The 26,182-nt window shown below is 35.1% G+C and overlaps 1 protein-coding gene across 3 annotated transcripts in view; it reads right to left on the minus strand.

Annotated features, from left to right (window-relative positions):
* Positions 1-8,681: 8,681 nt before the first annotated feature.
* The window catches only part of LOC128559613 (inositol polyphosphate-5-phosphatase A-like), a 61,926-nt gene continuing 44,425 nt past the window's right edge, over positions 8,682-26,182 (minus strand). The window contains exons 16-17 of one of the 3 annotated variants that reach the window (XM_053551908.1): positions 25,221-25,257; positions 8,682-22,125 (exon numbers count right to left, since the gene is read on the minus strand). In XM_053551908.1, coding sequence (XP_053407883.1) covers positions 21,965-22,125; positions 25,221-25,257 — 198 coding nt within the window. In that variant the 3' untranslated portion in view covers positions 8,682-21,964. Of the gene's footprint in view, positions 22,126-24,403; positions 25,258-26,182 lie in introns of all 3 variants that reach the window. The other 2 variants (XM_053551907.1, XM_053551906.1) reach the window with 2 other exon arrangements.

Here is a 26,182-nt window from a genome sequence, read left to right on the forward strand (position 1 = left end):
TCGAGTTTTTGAAATTATGCTTTTCTTATTGGATTAAGAGCATGGCTTTGCATAAATATATATAGTTTCTATTGCGTTCTTTTCAGTAACCAAAAAGACACTACCTCAATCCCCACCTCTCCCCCTACTCCCCCTCACCGCAAAAAAAACAACAACAACAACAACAAAAAACAATAAATAGCGTACCGTCACAAGCGATTGCCTAAGTGGGCATCAGTCCAGTTCTGTTATTAATGGCACGGCAACTATCAAGGGAATGCATTGAGTTATACGGTTCATCACAGCCCTCACCAAAATACTGATAGATTGTGTGTATACCTAGATAAAAGTACAAGAAGTAGTCCGTGCGAATGTTACCCTCGAAGAGAAGAGTATGCCTTTTATTTATAATAATAATAATAATAAAAATAATAACTTTATTTAAAGAGGATAACATATTTCGCTATAGCCAGTATATTTGGCTATAGCCAGTCTAACATACATAGTCCTCTAACATAATAATGTAAAAATTCATCCTACTATATACAGTGAAGTGAAAGACATGAATAAAAATAATGTATTATGAACAAATTACTTTATGTGTTATTGTTTTGTTTTTTTTTAATTGAACATGCATATGTAATGGGATTCATATACACCGTAAAACGATGTATATGTAAATTAAATAGTCACACCATCGTATTGGTAACTCGGTCAAACACAATTTCAGTTACAAAAATGACACGGATACTGTTTAACCAAATCGAATTATGACACTTCACAATCCATCTAGTACATTAAGCTAGATATATTTGGTTGCTAGCTTTTTTTTTACATCTAGTATTTCAAAAATATATACACTGTAATCTAGTATTCATAGAAATAAATTTTCAAAAAAAAAATGAAATAAGACAGGATAGCACTCATCACTTCAGAATGTCAAACAAAATGATAACAGAGAGGACATTCATTAACGAGAAACGAAAGATAAGATACATTCAGGGATGGTATGACTACCCCTCGCCCCATCCTCCCACACTCTAAGAACAAAAACAAAACAAAAAATGGCCCTAAAACAGTACCACTATACTGTTTTAATATTTAAGGAAAATAGTTTTATTTTGTAATGCATATCAATGGTTTTTTCTATCTAATGGACTGTTTATACAGTACACATTGATGCGTGATTAAGCCATAACAAACGTATGTCGAAACGAGCTCGAATGTACTCTGGGTTAAATTTTCTGTCATTAAATGTTTGCTTCTGCTGGTTTAATATTCAAGTCACTTCTGTCGGATTAATTGTATGACACTTATAGAATCTTTTAATACCAGACAAAAACTGCAAGGAGACAAATGAGTTCACTAGCCTTCGACATCTTTTATAAATACTTAGGAGACTTTTATGCACTGTCTGCAACCGCACTTCCCGATAATCAAATGATAAGAATTAAATAACCTATGCATTTTACCGTGCAGCCTATACGGAATCGTTCAGGCATACAGACACTAAATAGAAAAATGGCGCGAAAAAAAATGGTAGTCGCATAATGGCGGATACAAATAGTCCTCAGTTTTTTCGCTGTGTAGAGCTATTTTCCTTATTTTCTTTGCATTTTTTTTTTTTTTTTTTTTTTTTTGGTAAAATCACATGACAGCTTTATGCTTGACATGAAGATAGCATTTTGATCATGAAATAACACCATGACAAAATTTTTCATGGAAACTTAGATCATACACCACCAGTATAATTTGGGGTCTCATTTTTTAGCTGATTTTGCAGTTTGTGTGTTTGACTGAAATTATTTTTCTTGCATCAAACATGACCCCCACTTTTCTTTTGATTTTTAGTTAGCACTGACAATATTCTTCAAGAAAATGTAAGTTACAGAAATTTAAAATGGGTCCTGATGTGTGCTGCGGTCATTGGAAATAGGTCAATTTTATATAGAATAAAGAACAACAACTATTTAGTGTGTTATAACCTTCATCTTGCAGGTTGTATAAAATATGCACGAATCGGTGTTTTATACAAATGCCGGACAAATGAAAATAGCTAACTACAGCTAGTTCACGTTTGTTATAGATACGAAGTTAATCTTCATTCAAGTCTTTCTTGCAGTATTGCTAACAATTCAATGGAAAGCATTATTTGTTTTGAAAAAAATATACATCAGTGAGAAAATAAAGAAAAAAACATCAACGAAATGCCTTTCAAACACACTGCATCCCAGAAGGATACAAGAACATAAAGATAGAATTATAGAGTATGAGAAAATATACGTTCAAACAGTGACAAAAATTTAATTATAAACCCGAGCGCTTTCGGCTTTTTAAAAAACCTTTTTCAAGAGTAGCATTTATACTGTACGTGTTCTTTTCTTTGTCGGCACTCTTGTCCTATTCACGGGCTATTTCCATTCACGTATCGTGCTTGTTTCGTTAACGTACCTCGGATAGATACTGACTTTATTCTAACAGGGAAATAAATGCTATACCTTTTGTACTATGTCATATGTTCTGGTTGTCTCTCTTTGACTATATGTATATTGAACTCTGTTTAATGAATCTTTCAGCGGACTGCATATTTAGTGGGTGTATTTCTCAAAATATTTACAGAAAGAAAGCATACTTATAGTAGAGCTATAATTGTCTTTCATTTCCTTTTACTATAAAAATCAAAGTTTATTGCAAAAACTGTAGTTATCTGCTAATGCAACATGCATGGAACAAGTACAGGTTATAGTTACAGCTGCATCAATCCTATTTTACTTTCTTCTAGAAACTTTTGCATATTTTAACAATTAGACTCTCAGATGGCATTTAATTCTCCTATCATGGCAACATACTTGTTGCATTTGCGACATGATTTCTAGAGTTCTCTGTCTTCCTGGCAATGGTACGATACGCGACATGTTATCCATACTGAACCAAAGAGCTACTACGTCATTTGCTATTTTGCCAAAGTAAATGACTTACTGAACACATTGTTGTATGCGTAGACTAAATTTCAAAATTGTTCAGTAATTCTTACGTTACGGGCAAATGAAGTAATGGCGGGTTAGCTTTTTTGTTCACTGTACCTTGAACTAAAATTCATCTTATGTTTATGTAGTTAAAAAAATAAATCATGTTTATGACATGTTTGCTTTTGTCCGTCCATACGATCCCTAACAACAGGACGTATGGAATAGACTTGTCCGTCCCTCCGTCCATCTATCAACACTTTGTTTCCGGACTCTAAGACTTATAGCTTTCAAACTGTAAGTGCTTAAGGAGGTACATGATGAGGAGGATCCCTGTCAGGATACGAATTATATGACCCAGGGAAGTGCCTACGCCTTTATTATCTTCAACAATTAAATGGGTCCAATCGCTAAGGTAACTATATCTTAGACTAGCTGACAAACGATGTAGAATGTCTTTTGTTAAAACGTATAGCTGGTGAGACCAAATATCTCGTATTTCCTCTGGCTACCTTGCCTAAATGATTCGTGTACCAATGATTCGTAAATGATTTCAGTTATGAGCTAGATAATTTCAGGGATCAGGCAAAAATCATTCAATGTTTCAACTATCAACCTTCAACTCAAAATCAGCAGCTTAAACTCCTATAGGCTGAAGATACTATATTTGACTGGTCTTTGTGTCGAAGTTCCCTTCAGACAATGTCTCTGAACAACAACGTTCGAGTCATATCGCATAGATGCTCAGCCTATGTTCTCTTAATGCAAGCTGCAACTCAATAAGATTGCCCTGACTCCTGGATGATCAGCGCCTATATGCTATCACTTATAGCATTCAAATATAACCCGGATGCCTTGGCTGTACTTCGCCAATAACGCTGAACCTCGGCTATAAGCTGGAACTCTCCTACTTACTCACTAGATCACCAAAACCTATGTCTCTGCCTCAGCTTTCCGATGCTCAGCCTAAATTTGCTATCGTCTATAGCATTCAACTACCCTTAAGGTAAAACTCCTATGCGCTGGCCCTATAGCTTGAAACCTTGTTGAAATTCTGCAACCCTTCTTTAGTCTATGAACTTCAAACGTTTTCTTTTTAATAATTTATCCGCCCTGACAGTGTAATTGCAATAACTTCCTCATCAAGGTACTGGGATAATTAAGTTGAATTCTCGATGTGTCTTCTTCGATCGCTGGATACCGAATGATCTCTCTGTCATCCATCTACCTATTTATACTTTAGCAGACGTAAGCTTTGATTGGTGCTATTTATAGAACTTGTATCTGACTGGTCCAAATTTATACATAGGGTTTTACAACGAGTACTTGCTCTAACAAATATCTGGTTCCCTTTAACTATTGTATATGACATAATGTGTGATGCTGGAATCCAGCCATCTGTATAATGAACCCAAATCAGCCATAAATGACCCAAATCCAATTATTAACAGCAATTCAACAATCCTTATAGCAATGAAAGCATAAAAAGGGTGTCAAACACTATCTGTGCTTATGTATTACGTTATCAATATATCAGATATACAAATTATTCTGACAAATAGCCCCCGTCTCAAGAAAATACTCCCAGTTTTTCAAAAACGTAAGGAATAACTTGTATACAAAATCTCTTTTTCTTTTTTCTATTTCTCGATTTTTACAAATCATGTACAAATGTACCACTGCTATCAATAACATACATTGAATCATCCTCCTGAAACCATAATCAAAGATTAAACAGCCTTATAGTTCAACATAAAATGCGATATTTCAGAAGTATCATGCAACGTTCATCACCAATTTATCATCATAAATGTTCTTCATTTGTTTCTCTCACCGCAAGAGTACTTGTCACCTTTCCTGTTGACATAATTGTTATCATCGAAACCTCTTTTAATATGATAACTCCTGTCGGTCCTATTTATAAATCTTTTACCGAGATCATCTCCCATGTCATTTTGTCTCCATGACTTCGTATAATCAGAGCCAGGGTCTTTATAACCCCTGTAATTTTGTTTGTCAGTATCTCTATTAATACCCTTTCTGATATTACAACATAGTCCTCTGTTTATGTACTTAATAGATGATCTCTTACGATTTCGGTTCCATCCTCTATCATCACAATTGTGTGACACTGGTCTGACATCAGATTGTCTCCAGTTTCTTTCTGTTCTATTTGGACGTCTACATTCTTGTGAACCATTTATAATACTATTACATTTCGATGCCAAGTTAGTCTTAATTTTCTGGCATACATCACATGACCGGCAAAACCGTGTTACTTCATTTGTTATGCCTGGCCAGTGAAAACTCGTTCGTATTTCATCAACTGTCTCTTTAGCTGATAAGTGTCCCCTGACTTTTGACTTATGAGCTAATGTCAATAACAATTCTCCTGAACTGTGTTGGGACTACTATCTGTTTAACATTTCTTCCCTACTTCTCCTCGAAGTTTCTATATAATATGTTTAACCTCACTTCATAATGAAACCTGAAACCCCTTTTGGTTTTCAATTTCGCTTTATCTTTAACGTAAGTCCAAAGTTTCTTTAACGTCTCATCATCTTTCTGAGCAATTTTCATTTGCTCAACATCAAACATTTGCTCTTTGACAGAGCAAACCTCAGACGGTTCCGTAATTTCTACATTTATTGCATGCTGGGTTTCCGTCATCCCAGTTATAGCAATATCTTCGCCGGATGAAGACTGTCTTTCATCTCGGGTTTTCCAGTTTATGTCTGGCTTATCTGAAACTCCTTTTTTATTACCGATTATCAAATCGCATATCATGTTCGGCACAACCAATGCCTCAACTGCACCTGTAAAATATGGTGTATCAACCTGTATCTTTGCTGCAGGAACTGTCCTTGAACATCCATCGATCGCAACAATAAGGTACCTGTTATCTAACATTTGATTCTCTGATAAAAGATCTTTCCTGACAGCTGCCAACTCACAGCCTGCGTCTCTCAAATCCTGCACTTCTTTATCGCCTATATATCCTTTCTTCAACACCAAGTTCCTTTCACCGTGTATTGAATCAATGGTACATGTGCTTGCTATAACCGAAATTGATTTTCCATCTGCTAACATAAGCCGTCCTTCTTCTATGTTATCTTTTAAACGTTGATCATCTGATGATACTGCTATAACTGAGGCTGAAACTTTCCTGTCATCAGACTGTCGTCCTTCTGCGCTTGGCCTTCCTTTCTCCAGTCTGTGGGTGTGGAATCTTGCACGACATGCCTATTTCTCTGTCTTTCTTCCTCCCGTCTCAATATACGTTCCTCACGTTCAGTATACTCCTTCTCTTTTCTATCCACATATTCTATGAGCACTGCACCTGACAGACCCATACGTTCGCCCATCTCAACCCATTTATCGTAGTTCATCTTAAATCTTTAAGATGGCACTATCTTTAAAACTCAAATGTAAGCTCAGGCTACCTTCAGTCACAGCGCCTACTGGTACACCAACAGAACGTTTGAACCACTAGTCTCTGAATCTCTTCGGATATAGATCCCGGACGAGCCCCCAAATTGTCAGGATACGAATTATATGACCCAGGGAAGTGCCAACGCCATTAGTATCTTGAACAATGAAATGGGTCCAATCGCTAAGGTGACTATGTCATAGACTAGCTGACAAACGATGTAGAATGCCCTTTGTTAAAACGTACAGCTGGTGAGACCAAATATCTCGTATATAAAATTTTCCTCTGGCTACCTTGCCTAAATGATTCGTGTACCAATGATTCGTAAATGATTTCAATTATGAGCTAGATAATTTCAGGGATCTGGCAAACATCATTCAATGTTTCACCTATCAACCTTAACTAAAAATCAGCAGCTTAAACTCCTATAGGCTGAAGATACTATACTTGACTGGTCTTTGTGTTGAAATTCCCTTCAGACAATGTCTCTGAACAACAACCTACGAGTCCTATCGCATAGATGCTCAGCCTATGTTCTCTTAATGTAAGCTGCAACTCAATACGATTGCCCCGACTCCTGGATGCTCAGCGCCTATATGCTATCACTTATAGCATTCAACTACCATATAGGTATAACTCGGATGCCTTGGCTGTACTTCGCCAATAACGCTGAACCTCGGCTATAAGCTGGAACTCTCCTACTTTCTCAGTAGATCACCGAAACCTATGTCTCTGCCTCAGCTTTCCGATGCTCAGCCTAAATTTTCTATCGTCTATGAATATAGTATTGAACTACCCTTAAGGTAAAACTCCTATGCGCTGGCCCTATAGCTTGAAACCTTGTTGAAATTCTCCTCTTTAGTCTATGAACTTCAAACGTTTTCTTTTTTAATAATTTATCCGCCCTGGCAGTGTAGTTGCAATAACTTCCTCATCAAGGTACTGGGATAAATTGTAGTTGAATCCTCGATGTGTCTTCTTAAATCGCTGGATACCGAATGATCTCTCTGTCATCCATCTACCTATTTATACTTTAGCAGAGGTAAGCTTTGATTGGTGCTATTTATAGAACTTGTATCTGATTGGTCCAAATTTATACATAGGGTTTTACAACGAGTACTTGCTCTAACAAGTATCTGGTTCCCTTTAACTATTGTAATAGACATGTGTGATGCTGGGATCCAGCCATCGGTATAATGAACCCAAATCTTATTATTAACCCCAATTCAACAACAATTATAGCAGTGATAGCATAAAAAGGGAGTCAAGCAGTATCTGTGCTTATGTATTACGTTATCAATATATCAGATATACAAATTATTCTGACAATCCGTATTGTATTTTGGGTCAATAGGTCAAGTGACCTGAAAAGTGAAAATAGCTTCTCATCTCCAAGTCATAAAGGACAACAGCTACAGCTTTCAAACTTGACACAATAGCCAAGTACCATTAGAGAAAGACCCCTATTGTTTTTGGGGTCAGTGGCTCAATCTTCAAGTCCATATGAACCTGACCTAATTTCTGGTGTGTTTTTTTTGTTTTGTTTTTTTTTTCGTTTTGGGACTCTAAGTCACAAAGTATTCTAACTACAGCTTTCAAAATTTACGAGATGACAGAGCATCACTTGAACAGGACCCCTAGTGTTTATGGGGTCAACAGACAATAGCTCATTAACCAGGAGACTGAAAATGATTTCCGGAAGCCAGAATGTATACTATGTACAACTGAATTTCAAACTTTACACAATGACCAAGTACCCCCATTTTTTCATTCTCAATTGATGCCTCATCCACATCCACCCCCTCCCACACACACACATATATATCCAACATCTCTACCCTTCATTTATTTTTGTTTACTTTCAGATCAGGTTCTTGATATTGTATCTTGGCAACCTTCATTTCCATCCCGCACCCTCCCCCATCTCCTGCTGGTGTTTTTTAGTCCAGTTTTTGGATAATGTATCTAAGTATTCCAAATACAGCATCCCTTCAACATCCCCACCCCTCACTGTCCCTATACATTCTTTTTTTTATTTCAGTTTCTTGACATTGTATCCCAGCGTCTCTCTTCCACATACCGACCCCTCCCCCACGAACACGCACACACCTCCAAAGTAATAATTTTAATCCACATTTTACTGTCCTGTTCAATTGGCGTATTTATATCTCACCGGTTGTGAGAATAAAGAAATGCACACACACTTAGGCGTACGTATGCGCACACACTGACTCCACAGGCACATACATACAACTGGCAAAAGACAGGTCTTTATCATATTTTTGAACTATAAGGAAACTCAGAAGTAGATGTATTGATAAAAACTTTTATTCATTATCATGGATATAGAATGTGGACATAAAATTTGGTACAACTGCAATATTTAAAAAAAATGAGTCTGCACACCTATAAAAACAGAAAGAAATATAAAATGATAATGCATATAACAAATAATGAATGTTATATAGAATATATATATTGCAATATATGAAATCTTACTAGTCAACAAGATCTAACCTAAGATGGACATGTATACAAAATAAAGATAAGATGAGCATTTGAACTGGTCTCCATTGTAAGACGAAAACAAAAGCAAAGAAAAATACTTTACTTGCGGGGAAAAAGAATGGTCTATGGGTTTCAACTAGACTGGGAGACATCCGTTTGCATACACTCACTGCACATTCGTACTCTTGAATTCCAACAAAACATTCACATACTTATAATCTAATTTCTAAACAATTATCAAACTGATAAAAAAACAACGATTATTTTATAGTGAAGATTTATCCATGATTAAAGTTTTGAAAAAAAAACGTTTACCCCACTTAAATCTAAAAGCACTGGGCCAGTATTCATCAACATCTTAAGTCTGAAATATAGACTCTGACTCTAAATTTCTAAAAATTCAAATTTCCGTAACTTCCTTTGTATAAACCATATATTGCTGAAATTTTGCGTTGCTTTTAACCATAACATATGTCATATTCATACCAAGTTTAATTAAAATCTATACATAATATACAAATTTAGGGCAAAAAGTAATTCTAGCATTTCGAAGTCTTAAGTTTTAGAATTGAAATGCTGATGAATATTGGCCAAGACCTGTGATATCAACAGTTTCTGTAGCTCTTCTGATCTTAACCCTTACCCTGCTAAATTTATATAATGAACTTGTCCATCTTTGAATTTGGACAGCACCATTAACTGTTAAAAGGGGTACTTACCAAAAAGATACTGACTGAATAGCGAATAGGCAGATCATGATCAGACTGCATGGATGTGCAGGCTGATCATGATCTACACTGGTCGCAAAGTCAGAACCAATTATGTCCAGCAAGCTAAGGGTTAAGTGAATGCTAAACTTCAGGGGATTTGGGCTACCTATTATAATACACTTTTAGATATTAATTGATCAGGTCTGTCATTTATGTAATTTAACATAAGTAGCAGAAACTGGTACCTACTGTTTCAATATTTCAAATAAACAAGGTAGACTTGAAACATAATTATACAATATCATTAAATTTTTAGTCCAAGCCTTAACTAAGAACATCAAAATTTCTCATTTTCATGATAGGCAAAATTTTCTGTGTCCTAATTGGTAAATAATCAATTTAGTATGCAAATCTATAAAACCTTAAGAATTTTTAAAAAAATCAGACAAATCATGGCTATGATCATTGTAAGCAAGAACATCACCTATGGGACTCAACACTCGTCCTGTAAGTGCTCGATGTATGAAAGGGTCGTACTTCTGACAAAATACAAGACTGAGTTATGGTTCTTCACTTACATACAAATCCAATGAGACTAACAGGTGTGAAAGGCTATAGCTCTTGTAGTATTTATGAAAATTGGACGTTAACAAAGAAATTAACAAAGAATTTCCAATTTTCTTTCTTATTTAATTTCTAAGTTCATAAAGAGCCAAACTTCTGATAAAATTCGCACCAGAGTTATGGTTCTTGATCTATGTACTTACCTTATGATGATAAAGCTGTTTGCAAACATTGGAACTAAGCAAAAATGTTAATGAAGAAATTCAATTTTTTTGTAACTACTTAAAGGGCCATTATTCTGACAAAATGCAAATGAACCGTGCCATGAGAAAACCAACATAGTGGGTTTGCAACCAGCATAGATCCAGATCAGCCTGGATGCACAGGCTGGTCTGGATCCATGCTGGTCGCAAACCTACTATGTTGGTTTTCTCATGGCGCGGCTCAAATGAGTGTTATGGTTCTTGGCCTTCGAACTTCCCAAATGATGGTAACAAGTGAGCAAAGTTTCAAAGCTATAGCTTTTACAATTTTCAAGAAAAAGTGGACCTAAAAGTTCCTTACCATTCCAACACCTACAATCAAGAGATGACAATACCCTAAAGTTAATCAAAAGTTTGCTCTCAGGAAGGCAGAAGCTAATGAAGTACCTAAGAAGTATGAAATCTTTACTAGTGTAATTTCATATGATAAAGTAATATGAATTTTTTAAATGCTTTTGAAACTTCAGATCTATCTAAAATTGAATATTATGCTAGGTTCAAGTGAGGAACGAGATCTTTGTGAATCAACAGAATGTGTAGGGCAGTATCTACATGGTGTTTAAGAAGTGAATGTTGGACAAAGCTTGCATTAGAATTATATTTCTTAGAGATTAGATGCTAGAAGAAGTTATGTTGTTTAATAAGCTGGACCACTTCAATAACTGAGTGTCTTATAAAACACTAGGTTTACCTGTCAAGCATTTCAGTATTCAGTAAATTAAAGCAAGTAACACATTTCAAAGTCAGGCTTGCAACACATGGTGTATGTAATATTTAAGTATAGAGAAAATGAACCTTTATGAGATCAAAAACACCAATATTGCATATATTATGCCCAGATAAAACTAAAGTATGCTATAATCAACAATTACTTTCCTTTCCATGTTAATGAAATAAATGTAGATTTATGTTACTGGAAGCTTCTACTCATCTATTGCTGACTAATTTTATAGCATACACAGGTTGACTATTTGTAGCTTTAAAGAAAGAAAATCTGCACATGATAATTTGTTTATTAAAACATTTTCAAACACACAACACTTTACATTTGAGAAGTGACCTGTAATGGAAATATTGTTTAAATCCTGACCAACAGTTACTAATTAATATAATTTATTATATTGTTATTATTACTAATTTAATAATAATATTTGCTGACAACTGATTCCCTGCCAACTTCTCCATGTTAATTATGTCCAATGATTCCAGACCTAATGTGTTTCATCAAATTATTGTATAGAACATTTCCAGTGAGCCATAGATCTGTGCTCTCCCTATTGAGCTAAGCAGGCATGCTTGTGACTCATGGTTGTAATTTCTGTTAGGTGATAAATTGTGGTAACAGTTTCTGTCAGATGATTAATTGCTTTTACAATAATACCTGTCAGATAATTAATTGTGGTAAAAGGTTCTGTCAGACAATTAATTGTTGTAACCATTTCTGCCAGATTATTAATTATTGCAACCATTTCTGTAAGACAATGATTGTGTACCAATTTCTGTCAGAGAATTAATTCCTGTACAGTTTTCTGTCAGGCAATTAATAGTTGTAACCCTTTCTGTCAGACAATTAATTGTTGTACAATTTTTATCAAACAATTAATTGTTGTAAACCTGCCAATAGATCTGGGATAAATGTTAATCACTACCTATTTAATTACTTAACCTTCAAACCTTCGTCCTTAAAACAGATCATAGTAAAATGTTGTTCCCTGTCTGACTGATGATTTAACCTTTTAACCATTTAGATCATGGACCAAAGTCGTTCTTTATTTGATTAAATGATTTAACATTTAAAACTTCCATCCTTAAAATAAATCAAGGATAAATGTCATTCCGTACCTGACCGATGATTTAACCTTTTATCCTTAAAATTGATGAAATTAAAAGTTGTTTTTATGCTAATTACTACAATCCTGTTTAATGCATCATAATACTGCAAATGAACGCTTGTATCACATGAAGCTAGAAGTCATACATGTTCTATCTACTATAATTATAAGGAACACAACAAATATTTTGAAAAACAAAAATTCTCGTTGTAATTTCTGATTTAGTAAATGTTTCTGTGATGTATTTTGTAACAGCATTTTTTTTCTTACATTTTTGTCTACAAAAATGAATAAAAGCATAAATAAGAAATGAGCAAAAATGGAACAAAAACAACTAATTCAACACATGAATGTGTGTCAGCTCTTTAACAAATTAGATTTCAATACTTTTATAACATATAAACGTAACACTAAACATAATATATTATATATCGTAAACACACAAGGATATTTCTGTAACATAGTTAATTCTGTAACAACATAATACAGACAGCACATTCAAACTTATACAATATGGATCTCTAAATGAAAAAATAAACCCAGTAACAAATCACAGCCACTAACAACATGGGAAAATCTCCACAAAGTACATCAAACTAAAATACCTATGTTATAAAATTTATGCCGAGACCAGTCTATGAAAATGCAGCTTTACCATTGGTTAATTTCAAACCTGTGCTCAGAATTGACCAATCAGAAGCTGGAGTATTGAGACTGGTCTCAAACACTTTGCCTGTGAGTCACTGCAGACCTGGAGCGCCTGTATAAATTACACACTCCGGTATATACCGGATTCAAGCAATTTGAACAGAAAGTATCTTTATTTTATTTTGTAACCATGGTTACCGTAATACATCCTAACCTTTAGTCAGTATATTATACATATTATTCACTAAATGTGTGCGTACATGCAATAATTTGCGTATTTTTGCCTTTCGCTCCAATTGATAATCACAGAAGACCGCTCCATTGACAATGCACAGAAGACCGCTCCAGCTCTGCAATGAGCAACATCGGAACACTTTTACAGGCTAAAATCAGGCTACCTAAACTAGAATGTGTCTGTAGGACACAGGGTGTGCCCCCACTGGTACATCTGTCACAAATAAGGGGCAATAATTCAAATGTCTGCAGTCTGAAGGAGGTATAGCTTCAACAAACATTTTATGAAAAGGATTCATTATTCTAGGTCATATACTTTTAGAGCTATGAGAATCACAAACAAAAAATCCACTATTCTGGCTATTTCAAGGGCCATAACTCTGTAATAAGAGCTAAGATTCCCAACATGAATGCCAAGTTTGTAAGGTCACATCATGATAAAGACTCAAGCAAGGTTTCATGAATTTACATCAAATACTTCTTGAGCTAGGCACATTATTAGGTGAAAATGTGCATTTTTTTACTATTTCAGGGACCATAACTTTAAAAATAGGGGGTGAAGCCAGCCAAAAAATAAGAGGAGCGCAAGTTTATATCATGAAAAAGACTCGGGCAAGTTTTTATCCATTTATATAATATACTTTTTGAGCTAGGTGCTTCACAAGGTGAAAATGTGCATTTTTGACTATTTCAGGGACAATAACTCTGGAAATAGGGGGCGGAGGCAGTCGTAAAATAGAAGGTGCGCAAGTTCATATCATGATAAAGACTCATGATAAAGACTCATGCAAGGTTTGATCAATTTATATTAAATACATTTTGAGCTAGGTGCATCACAAGGTGAAAATGTGTATTTTTGACTATTTCAGGGGCCATAACTCTAGAAATAGGGGTCGGAGCCAGATGAAAAATAGGAGGTGCGTAAGTTCATATCATGATTAAGACTCATGCAAGGTTTCATGATTCTATATCAAATACTTTTAGAGCTAGGCATGTCACAAGGTGAAAATGAGCATTTCTTACTATTTCAGGGGCCACAACTCTGGAAATAGGGGATGGAGCCAGACGAAAAAAAGGTGGTGCGCATGTTCATATTATGATAAAGACTCATGCAAGGTTTCATCAATTTACATCAAAATTTTTTATATTTTTTTTGAGCTAGGCGCGTCACAAACTTCGGACAGACAGATCGACAGACGGACCGATGCACGGACTACTCATGGGAGGGCACAATAAAAGAATGTAAGAATTTGATTTTAGTTAGTTTGATTTTCTAATTATGTAATGGTTTCTATTTCCAAGATTCCCCCCCCACCCCACCACCGATTTTTTAAGATCTAAAATAAATCACACATCAACTTTAATGTATGGTGATCAGAGATCTATATTATTTGTCTATATTTTTCAATATTGAAGCTAACAATCTAATTTTCAGCAAAACTGTTCTTTGCACATAAAAAATTTGTTCATAATTTTTTTTTTTCCAATTTACAAAGACTTTAAAAAATGCTGTTTTTATGCTAACTTGGATATTTTGAAAGTCATATAAGAACCTGACAAATATTGGCAAAATGCAAATAAAAAATTTGTCGTTAAAAAGTTGCTGATATATTCGTACTACCGAATACACCACAACTAAATGGTTTCTGATGATCGAAAATGATTTTAAAAAATATCACCATCATTTGAGTTTTATAAAATGGTGTACATGGAGGATATTTGTTCATTTTCAGTGAGATATCGAAAATACACTGTCACTGATAAGGGAGACAATTCAATATTTTCACCAAAATAGAAAAATACATTCACAAAAGTTCTGTTAAACAATACATGTACCAAACAATTTTTTTTTTTTGCCATTAGAATGATGTACTTTGTGGAGACATACTGTATACATAGAGTAAATTTAGTAACAAGCATACAAAACATATTCCTTTATTGGATAATAAACTTAAAATTAAAGAATGAACAAAATATATGAACGAGTTTCTACAAGATAGCATACTTTTTGCATTTTTATGTCTTAAACAATATGTACATACATGTATATCAATATGGCAAAATTTTCCACAACATTACCATTGTAGATCATTTCACAAAATTACATTCCTGTACAAAGAATATATATTAATTTAATGAAGATAATAAATGTACAGAACAATTAGCCGTATTGCAGACCTGAACTCAAGTATTGTACAAAGACTGTTTAGTGCATTCTATCCATATGAGTATTGCACCTACGTGTGTGCGTGTTTTGTATGAAATGAAAATTTTGTACGAAATGAGAATTTTGCTTAAGTTCATTATGACACTTATCCTGTGATTTGTAAAAATGCTTATTCATCCTCTTTAAAACTGAGTTTAAAGTCAACCAAACAGCTCTCGTTAAATGACAAATAGCCAGCTTCATTGTTGGAGGAAGATCCTATATACTCCTCAGAGGAGGAAGGTTCAAGCAAGTGCCTAAGTCCCCCTTCTTGGTAGAAGATCCCAGGAAGAGCCTAGGTCCCCTTTGGTGGAGGAAGATCTTATATGGCCCTTGGCTGAGGAAGATCCTAGGTGCCCCTTGGTGGAAAAAGACCCCAGATGCCCCTCGGTGGAGGAAGATCCTAATTTCTCCTCAGAAGAAAATCCAAGGTGGAGAAAGATACTACATGTCTCCCTCAGTAAAGAAAGATCCTAGATGCCCCTTGGTGGAGGAAGGTACCTCACAATAGATTAAGATCACAGTTACCTTTTGGTAGAGAAAGATCCCAGGTGTTCCATGGATGAGTAAGATCCTAGGTGCCCCTTGTGTATTGTTTTCTTTTTTGTTTGGTTCAACGTCACACTGACACAATGTCATATGGCTATTTTCCAGCTTCTGATAGTGGAGGAAGACCATTATTTCAGGCAAAAGTGGGCACTTCCGTAGAACTAACAACCTTCTGTAAGCCAGCTGGATGGCTTCCTCAAATGAAATGATTTTACACACCAAGCAAGGTTCTGAACCCACAGCGGTGAGGGTCAAGTAATTCAAAGACAAGGACTGTAACTCTTGACCAAAGAGGCACCATCCCTACATGGAGGAAGATCCCAAGTGCCCTGATGAAGGAAAATCCTAAGTGCCCCTTTGAGCAATCCTTTGGGTCAGAGAAACCACTAACTTTCCTTAAGCAAACTATCAGGCTTCCTTAATGGGAGAGTTCAAGTGAATTCAAGCTCACAAACAAATATATCACTGTGCTGTTTTAAACAAACAGTATGCCCCAAGACAGCTTACAGAGCAACATGAACTGTTTCACATGTAAACAATCTGAATAAAAATAGTAAGTAACAGTGAAATAATGTGAAAGAACATACAACAACTATTGCACCAAGATTGTACATACTGAACACCAGTACTTATCAATGGGCTTGTATGAAAACATACATTGTATGCTTTAGAAAATATTCAAATAGAATGTCCATACAGCCAAGACAGCATTACCAGTATGTGTCTATATCTGACTGAAAATAAAGGGTACTCAAAATGCTTATAGTGAAAATAGTGCCTAAACAGAACAACCAATTCCACAAACATTCTTGGACCAGATTGTTAGGAAAACTTGGATGCAGATCACCAACTGCCGTATATAACTGGAATAGATCAAATATACGAGAGTACAAAATTATGCGGATATGTTTGCTTCAGAGAAATGTCGAAATGGTATTTCTGGTAACACCTATTGAGGCAGTGTTTCTTCTAAAATCAACAGCTCTATAAAATATAAACCTGTCTAGAAAGACCACCCTTGGGAGAGCCAAAATGTGGTCTTTATTGAGCAGTGGTCTTTATTCACAGGTTAAAATACACCGTAAATATTAAAAGAGGAAACAAAACATGTGGTCTTTAGAGCCAGGTGGTCTCTGTTCAGAGGTGGTCTTTAACACAGGTTTGACTGTAATGTGTTTTATATTACTGGTAACACAATGTGCATCATGACACTCTCTGTGAAGTTATTTTGTTACTCTACTACATGTCATACAAAAAAAATGAGTTCTTTGGCAAAGAAATAGAAAGACTTGAGTATCTAAACAAATATATTCAATCAAATTGACCTCTAGCTCAGAGTGACTGGTCTAGTTAAAACAACAATAGGCAAGCATGATTCTGCCCTTATATAATTCATAATTTTGAACTGTTAGGCAAATACTTAACAATTTGAATCTATAATGATTTTCCTAAAAATGGTCTTAATTGCAAATAGCAGGCTAAAAAACAACTTGTTTCAATATTTTTCAAGAATGAGAAGGCTGTACAGGCCTGTTTGTTTCAAACCTACTGGGCTATTTCATATATTAAAATGTTATTCCTTGGCCTACACAGCTATGTTTTCAAAGACCTATTGACCTTTGGCTTCCATGACATTTCATGACCTACAGACTTATGGTTTCCATTACCTACTGACCAATGGTTTATGTGACCTACAGACCAGTGTGTTCCATGACCTATGGCTTCCATGACCTACTGACCTATGGTTTCTGTGACCTATTTCCCTTAGCCGACAATATGACAAGTCTTAAACAAAATAATTACCCTATTTCTAAAAAAAAATATGCTGTAACAGTCACAGTAACAGAAAACCAAGTAGAGTAGATAAGTGATAAATCCTGATGAGTAAGTTCATTTTATACCGTAAACTGTATAAACATGAGTAAGACGGAAAAATGAACCAGTTTACTACAGCATTTCAACAGTAAGAGGTAGAAGGAAAACAAATAGTAATTTGCAAAAAAAAAAAAAATCAAACTAAAGCCTATCTATATCTATACCTGATTCTAAGCCTGATTCTATACCCATACAAGAGGTACAGGTGTAGGAATTTTCCAAAATTAAAGCTGTTGATCTTTGAGCACAAAGTTTGACAGAAGTAATACAATCAGTATGTAAAATTTTTAATAAGTCTTCATTTTCTAACTTTTTTTCTAAACCTATGCACTATATCACATCACGATCAATACTCAGCAACATATTGCTGGGGCAATCAAAATAACCTAGACTGGTACAGTAATAAACAGATGTTTTACTGTTAGCTATATAAAAATTGCCTCTTTCAAAGAAACAAAAATGTTTAGTACCAGTACTGAAACATGGCATAAAATGTCTTAAACTCGGCGATATATGACCTTTTTGTGTTGATTCGCCGTAAAACCCAACTCACTCACCCAAAATGTCTTAAAAGGTTACACTAACTAGTTACTCTATATAAAGTTATTGTCACATTTCTATAAAACAACAGTATCTTAAACATGTAGAATAAATGTAAATACAAGTAAAATGAAACATAAATACATCAGACAACGAGTTTCTTGTCAATATTCAAAGAATGATATGAGAATATTGAAAGTAAAGAAGTAAGCAAAGGTGGGTGTATGGTTCGTGTCGTGGCCATGGCAATTTTATACAAATAAATATAAGATTCATGGCACATCTTAAAGGAAGTTTTGAAAATTGCTGCATCAGTCTAAAATACGGTCACCGTGCCAACTTCTAAACAAACAAGAGGACCATGATGGTCCTGAATCGCTCACCTCTTCCCATATGACCCAGTTTTGAGTATGATGTCATTTTTTCTATTATTTGACATAGTGACCTAGTTTTTGAGCTCATGTGACCCAGTTTTGAACTTGACCTAGATATTATCAAGATAAAAATTCTGACCAATTTTCAAGATCCATTGAAAAATATGGTCTCTAGAGAGGTCACAAGGTTTTTCTATTATTTGACCTAGTTTTCGAAGGTACATGACCCTGTTTTAAATTTTACCTAGATATCATCAAGGTGAACATTCTCATTAATTTTCATGAAGATCTCATGAAAAATATGGCCTCTAGAGAGGTCACAAGGTTTTTCTATTTTTATACCTACTGGCCTAGTTTTTGACTGCATGTGACCCAGTTTCGAAACTGACCAAGATATCATCAAGGTGAACATTCAGATCAATTTGCATGAAGATCCATTGAAAAATATGGCCTCTAGAGAGGTCAAAAGATTTTAATAATTTTAGACCTAGTTTTTGACCGCAGTTGACCCAGTTTCAAACTTGACATAGATATCATCAAGTTGAACATTCAGACCAACTTTCATACAGATCCCATGAAAAGTATGGCCTCTAGAGAGGTCACAAGGTTTTTTTATTATTTGACCTACTGACCTAGTTTTTGACGGCACGTGACCCAGTTTCGAACTTGACCTAGATATCATCAAGGTGAACATTCTGACCAATTTTTATGGAGATCCATTCACAAGTATGGCCTCTAGGGAGGTCAAAAGGTTTTTCTATTTTTAGACCTTCTGACCTAGTTTTTGACCACACATGACCCTGTTTCGAACCTGACCTAATTATCATCAAGATGAACATTCAGACCAACTTTCATACAGATCACATGAAAAATATGGCCTTTAGAGAGGTCACAAGGTTTTTCTATTATTTGACCTACTGACCTAGTTTTTGAAGGCACGTGACCCACTTTCGAACTTGACCTAGATATCATCAAGATGAACATTCAGACCAACTTTCATACAGATCCCATGAAAAATATGGCCTCTAGAGAGGTCACAAGGTTTTTCTACTATTTGACCTACTGACCTAGTTTTTGACCACACATGACCCACTTTCGAACTTGACCTAGATATCATCAAGGTAAACATTCTGACTAATTTTCATGAAGATCTCATGAAATATATGGCCTCTAGAGAGGTCACAAGGTTTTTCTATTTTTACACCTACTGACCTAGTTTTTGACCGAACGTGACCCAGTTTTGAACTTGACCTAGATATCATCAAGATGAACACTCTGACCAACTTTCATAAAGATCCCATGAAAAACGTGGCCTTTAGAGAGGTCACAAAGTTTTTCTATTATTTGACCTACTGACCTAGTTTTTGACGGCACGTGACCCAGTTTCAAATTTGACCTAGATATCATCAAGGTGAACGTTCTGACCAATATTCATGAAGATCTTGTGAAATATATGGCCTCTAGAGAGGTCACAAGGTTTTTCTATTTTTAGACCTACTGACCTAGTTTTTGATGGCACGTGACCCAGTTTGGAACTTGACCTAGATATCATCAAGGTGAACATTCTGACCAATTTTCATGAAGATCTTGTGAAATATATGGCCTCTAGAGAGGTCACAAGGTTTTTCTATTTTTAGACCTACTGACCTAGTTTTTGAAGGCACGTGACCCAGTTTCGAACTTGACCTAGATATCATCAAGATGAACATTCTGACCAACTTTCATAAAAATCCCATAAAAAAATGTGACCTCTTGAGTGGTCACAAGCAAAAGTTTACGGACACATGGACGCACACACGGACGGACGACGGACACCGCGCGATCACAAAAGCTCACCTTGTCACTTTGTGACAGGTGAGCTATAAACAAGTAAAATTTATACAGTCACCATGACTTCTTTACATAAATCAAGTATTTACTTGATAACAGTGAAAGTGTCTCTCAAATATTACAAATTTGAAATATATGGAAGAAAATGACTCCCACAAAACAGGTTTGTTTTGTTTGTTATGGGTTTTATGCCATCTTTCAACAGTATTTCAGTTATGTAACGGCAGGCAGTTAACCTAACCAATGTTCCTGGATTCTGTACCAGTACAAACCTGTTCTCCGTAAGTAACTGTCAACTTTCCCACATGACTCAGAGGTGGAGGACAAATGATTTCAGACACAATGTCTCCTATCAAATTGTCACAAAGAACATACGCCCGAGGATCGAATTCATGACCCCAAGATCCGTAGATCTGCACTCTACCTATTGAGCTAAGCGGGCAGATCTCCAAAACAGGTTGTACTGTGTGTTATTCAAATGTTTATATGGTCGAATAGATCAGTATATGTCTAATGTTTTTATGTTTTATATGTAATAGTAATATATGAAATGCCACTTACTTGTTACATGTAATACTAACTTTACTTTTGTGTATGTAAATATAAGTTCATATGAATAGTTCTGCAATGGTACATGAAACAAATTAGCAAACATATTGTTCCATTTTCACTACAAATTATAAGAACTGAATGTGGACTTTATTATGTAAACTTACAACACTTCCTCACAACAACATTCTTCTCACTTAGGCTCAAGTTGTCAAAATGTCCTAGTCTACTGTAAATTTCAAATTCCAATTTTTTGGAATTTTATATAATTGATTATTACAAAATGAGAATTTTGTCTGAATTTACAACACTGAGCAAACTGAAGGGGGACTTTGTCCATAAAGGATCCCAACAAGATACTACATGTATATACATTGTAAGTTCACAACATAGTACTGTTAATAGCTTTTGTTTCGAACCCTTCATGGACAAAGTATTACCACGTGTCAATGCTAGGTCATGGGGCCCGTATGTAAATTATGAAAAATTATACAATGAAGTGAGAACTGAACCAGCAGTTTCAATGTTCCCAGATAGATAAAATTTCATTAGTTTTGCAACTCATCCAATCGTCAGTGTTTTTTTAACAGAGCAAAAACACTCCTTAAATGTTGCTATAGAAATCTACCGACTAACTTTAGATCCATGTCATGTTGCTGCTCTATTTATACTAGGTATACGTTTAACTAAATTCTGCTAAATCCCTCGATAAAAAACCAGATAGAGTTGATCACATCTGCACGACTCCTAGCTTCCGGTCTACTTCACTGCCTTTGAAGAAAGCATGAAACATGTTAAAACAATTCCACACATATGGCTTTTCATCTATCGAGTATTTCTATATGTGGCACAATTTGAAGGAAAAATTCTCATTTATAAATGTCTTGACACTAAAAACAATCCACGGTCAAACTGAAGTTTCTCGAAACACCCTGGCAGAAGTTCCATTTTGTCGTATATGTATGTATTTAGTAGTGTCAACTTCAGATATTTTGACTTGGGTGCTTGGAACAATGACTTCCGTTGCCATTGGCAACTGCGACAGTTCTGGAGAGGGTGACACAGTGGCTGAAAATAAAACACAAACCATAAGTTTTAAAATTAAGGCAATGGTGATATTTTTTTTTACTTACATAAGGTTTGCAAAATGAATTTTCAAGATTTAATTAATGTACTATAACGTTTGATATACTGAAATCTGTTTTCAACAGTATTTCCAATATGTTACGACCATAAATCAACCTGCTACAGTACATCCAGTATATCAAACTGGTGCTAACTTTTCTTTACAAGTCAATTACAACCATATGACATAGCTCCAGAGAAAGCTAAACTATCCACATAATATTAAGAAAGTATATATCATACAAATCAGCTACAACTTCTGGTAACAAAATGACACATTTTGTTAGTTAGTTTTGGGTATAACGACGTCTTTCAACAGTATTTTAGTAATGTAATGTCGGGTAGGTATCCTAATCAGTGTTCCTGGATTCTGTACGAGTACAAACCTGTTCTCCGCAAGTAACTGCTAACTTCCCCACATGAATCAGAGGTGGAGGACCAATGATTTTAGACACAATGTCTTTTATCAAATCATCACAGAGAACATATGCCTCGCCTGAAGACAGAATTCACAACTCCACGAGCCGTAGATCTGTGCTCTCCCTATTGAGCTAAATGGGCGGGTCCGACAAATTCTTGCTATTGTTTAAGGGGTCTTGATTAAGAGCTTTATAAATTTCAAATCTGTGCCTCATTTCTAGGTATCATCATCATAATATCTAAACTGTTGGCATTTTTCTTTTCATGAAAATGTTACCTTCACTTACAGTTCTAAAAACAGATTTGTTTGAAAAATAGATTTTAAGTTCTAAAAATATTTAGTACAGTATTAGTGATAATCATTAGTGTCTTTGGAATTTCTAAATATATATGTTTGTCCAAACCAAAAATCAGTAATAACAGATTGATATCCATGCATATTCTGACCATACACCAATTATAGAGCTTGAAATAATTAATTTTCACGTAAGCCGAATTTTGAGGGATTTCTTGCTTGAGTCAATTCACCAGATTTAATTCCAATGAAGCTGTAAAATTCCTACAGAAATTCAAGTTCAAAGCTAAAGACCAACAAGTTCAGATTTTATGAAACAGCCATTATTGGCAAAACTACAAAAATTGTGAGCCTACAAAATCGTAAGATACATTATAATTATATTACTGTCAGTATGAATTGTTTTAAAGCATTTAACACAGGTTTATACCTGATAAAATGTACATTATGCCAGTTGCTACCTTACTAAACTCAAAATGAAAATTACTACTTGGGACACAATTATGACAATTATTTTCACATCACTTTATCTAAAATTTACCAACAAACTTGTGTTCAACAAAGATTGATGTACGGCCAGTTCTAGTCACATTTTACAACAATTAGTTTCATGCAAACAAAAATTCTTAAATCCCCAATATACCTTTTAAATCAGAAGAAAAATATTTTGACTAAAAAATCAAATAGTTCTTACTCAAAACTTTTTACAAATGCAATGTAATATTTGAAAATATTGTAAATACTGTGAAAAACTGAAATATATAAATATCAGATCATGTTTAACCACTATTTTGAACTTAATTCTTTTATTACATTTATAAATCATTTAGATCATCAGCTACCTGCAGGAATAAAATTCCAAAACTACTTAAAATCTTTCTCTCTAGATGAAATCTTTTATGCAATACCATATTGTTCATAAACATCTTCGGTTTTCAATGTATGATTAGTTTGTTTGTTTGTTTTGGGTTTAACCCCATTTTTCAACAGTATTTCAGTTATGTCACGGCCGACAGTTAACAAGTGTTCCTGGATTCTGTACCAGTACAGACCTGTTCTTGCAAGTAATTGTCAACTTCCCCATTTGAATCAAAGGTGGAGGATGAATATGATTTCAGACACAATGTCTCTGATCAAATAGTCACTGAGAACATATGCCTCGCCCGGGGACTGAACTCGCGACTCCGTGATCCATAGATCTGCACTCTCCCTATTCAACTAAGTGGGCAGGCTTAATGTATGACTACATTTGATATAAATGAAATATTGACTTAAAAAAAACTGTGAGGGCCATCATGGACCTAGATCAATCACCTCCGTGAACAATTCTGGTAGAGAGTCACACAGAGAATAATATATATTGGGCCAGTGTTTTCTGACAGTAAGATTTTTTGTTGTTTCCACTAAATGCATATAGGAATGGAAGTAGCTTTTGAGATCAATTACAATTAAAAACCCAAAGTAAACGAAATGGAAAAAAAGTAAAACAAAAATAAAACAACTCACATCACTGAAATATACAACAATTAGGGTGAACAACACCAAGTCTATAGCACAACACAAGTTGGACATCGCTGCTTGCGGCCGCTGCGCTCCTGATTTTTGCCTTCCCTCGCCTGCGTGTCCTTCAACTTAATAGGATCATGCTCATGCACACCAACACCTTCCACATGCATTGATATGTTTTGTTTTTCTGATAAGTTTTTTTTCATTGATAAGTCTTTCTTTCCAGCAGCCTCATTTTCATTTCCATTGGTCAGGCTAGGTCCGGCACTCGATCGCTTTCTTACTGCACTGTCGTCTGTGCTTTTAGAGTTTGCATTGGTATTTGCAACAGCTATATCTTGAATCTTTACTTCATTTTCTGTGTCAGACAGTTCTGAGATATCTGTATGCACAGACACGTCATCAGCATCTACCCCATTTCTACTTTTGTCATCTTCAGCAAGATCTTCTGACGATGAACTGTGATGTCTCGATCTTGGTCTCCTAGGCCACCTTGACAATGCATTTTCCATTAGATACACCTGCCGCGCAATATCCTGGAAAGATTTCGTCTTTTTTGGCTTATCCTCTTCAAACACAACATCGTCATTGGCTTCGGAGAGTTTCGTCTGCCTGACCACTGGCATTGAGGACTTGCTCTTTATGCTGAACCGGAATTCCGGAATCAGTTGCTCGGTTTTTTCAAATTCAGCAAAGTCATGTATGTTAATCTGTTCATGCGCAAAGTCTACTGTCTCACCATTTATTGATATTTTATGTGCCAACATCTTTCTACGTTCAAACGAAGTCTGAGTATCAAACACAGGCAATTGTTTACCTTTTCCTTTGTTTAACCGCAGTAACAAATACACCGGCTGTTGAATAAAACAAGAAAAACATGTATGATTACAACATACACTGTCAGGTCCTCTTTTGCGTATTAAAATCAAATGCAGTCTATTTAAATTTTAAATTGGGCATAAATGACTTCGTGTATACTTTTTCATGAAGAATTGCGAAAAAATTACCTCATAAAGATAATAATTCAATTTAATACGATAACAAGTAATGATAATTCTGTCATGTGGAACAAAACACACTCACATTTCATTTACTATAATACAGTCATACAGTCCTGTGGAACAGAACACACATTTTATTATTAATAAATATACTACAATCCTATGGAATAGAACACACATGCATTTCATTAACTATAATACAGTCCTGTGGAACAGACCATTCTTGCATTTCATTTATCCTGTAATACTGTTGTGTGTAACAGAACATGCACATATTTCATTTATCCTATTAACTTAAATATCTTACTTATAAATCATCTTATTCCTCAATTTAGTATTTTTCCATACCTTCTGTATCACTGCTGCATTAAACATGACTTTGTCCACTAAAGCACTTTTACAAGAGAAATTCAAGCAGAAGGTTACATTTCTCTCCGTGTAGAGTGAACGAAATTGTACAACTATAGTCAAACTTTGCTCACTCGTACCTGACAGGACCAGCAAAATTTGTTTGAGTTATCAGTGATTAGAGCCATTGAACAATTCACATTATACAGGGTTTTTGCTGGGACCTGAAGACGAGTTCAAGCAAAAGGCGGTGTTGTAATTATCCCTGTTTGAACAAACAAAGTCTAACTGTACCTAACAGTGAATTTCCAAATCATTCAGAATCTGGTTAAGTCACTCGTATTCAAATAAATTATATACAGAGTTTGGCCAAGAGGAGAAAAATTTCAGCAAATTTGGCATCACTGACATAGTGTATTATTGCATCACA

This window comes from Mercenaria mercenaria, chromosome 9 (assembly GCF_021730395.1).
Source record: "Mercenaria mercenaria strain notata chromosome 9, MADL_Memer_1, whole genome shotgun sequence".
NCBI classification, from domain to species: Eukaryota; Metazoa; Mollusca; class Bivalvia; order Venerida; family Veneridae; genus Mercenaria; species Mercenaria mercenaria.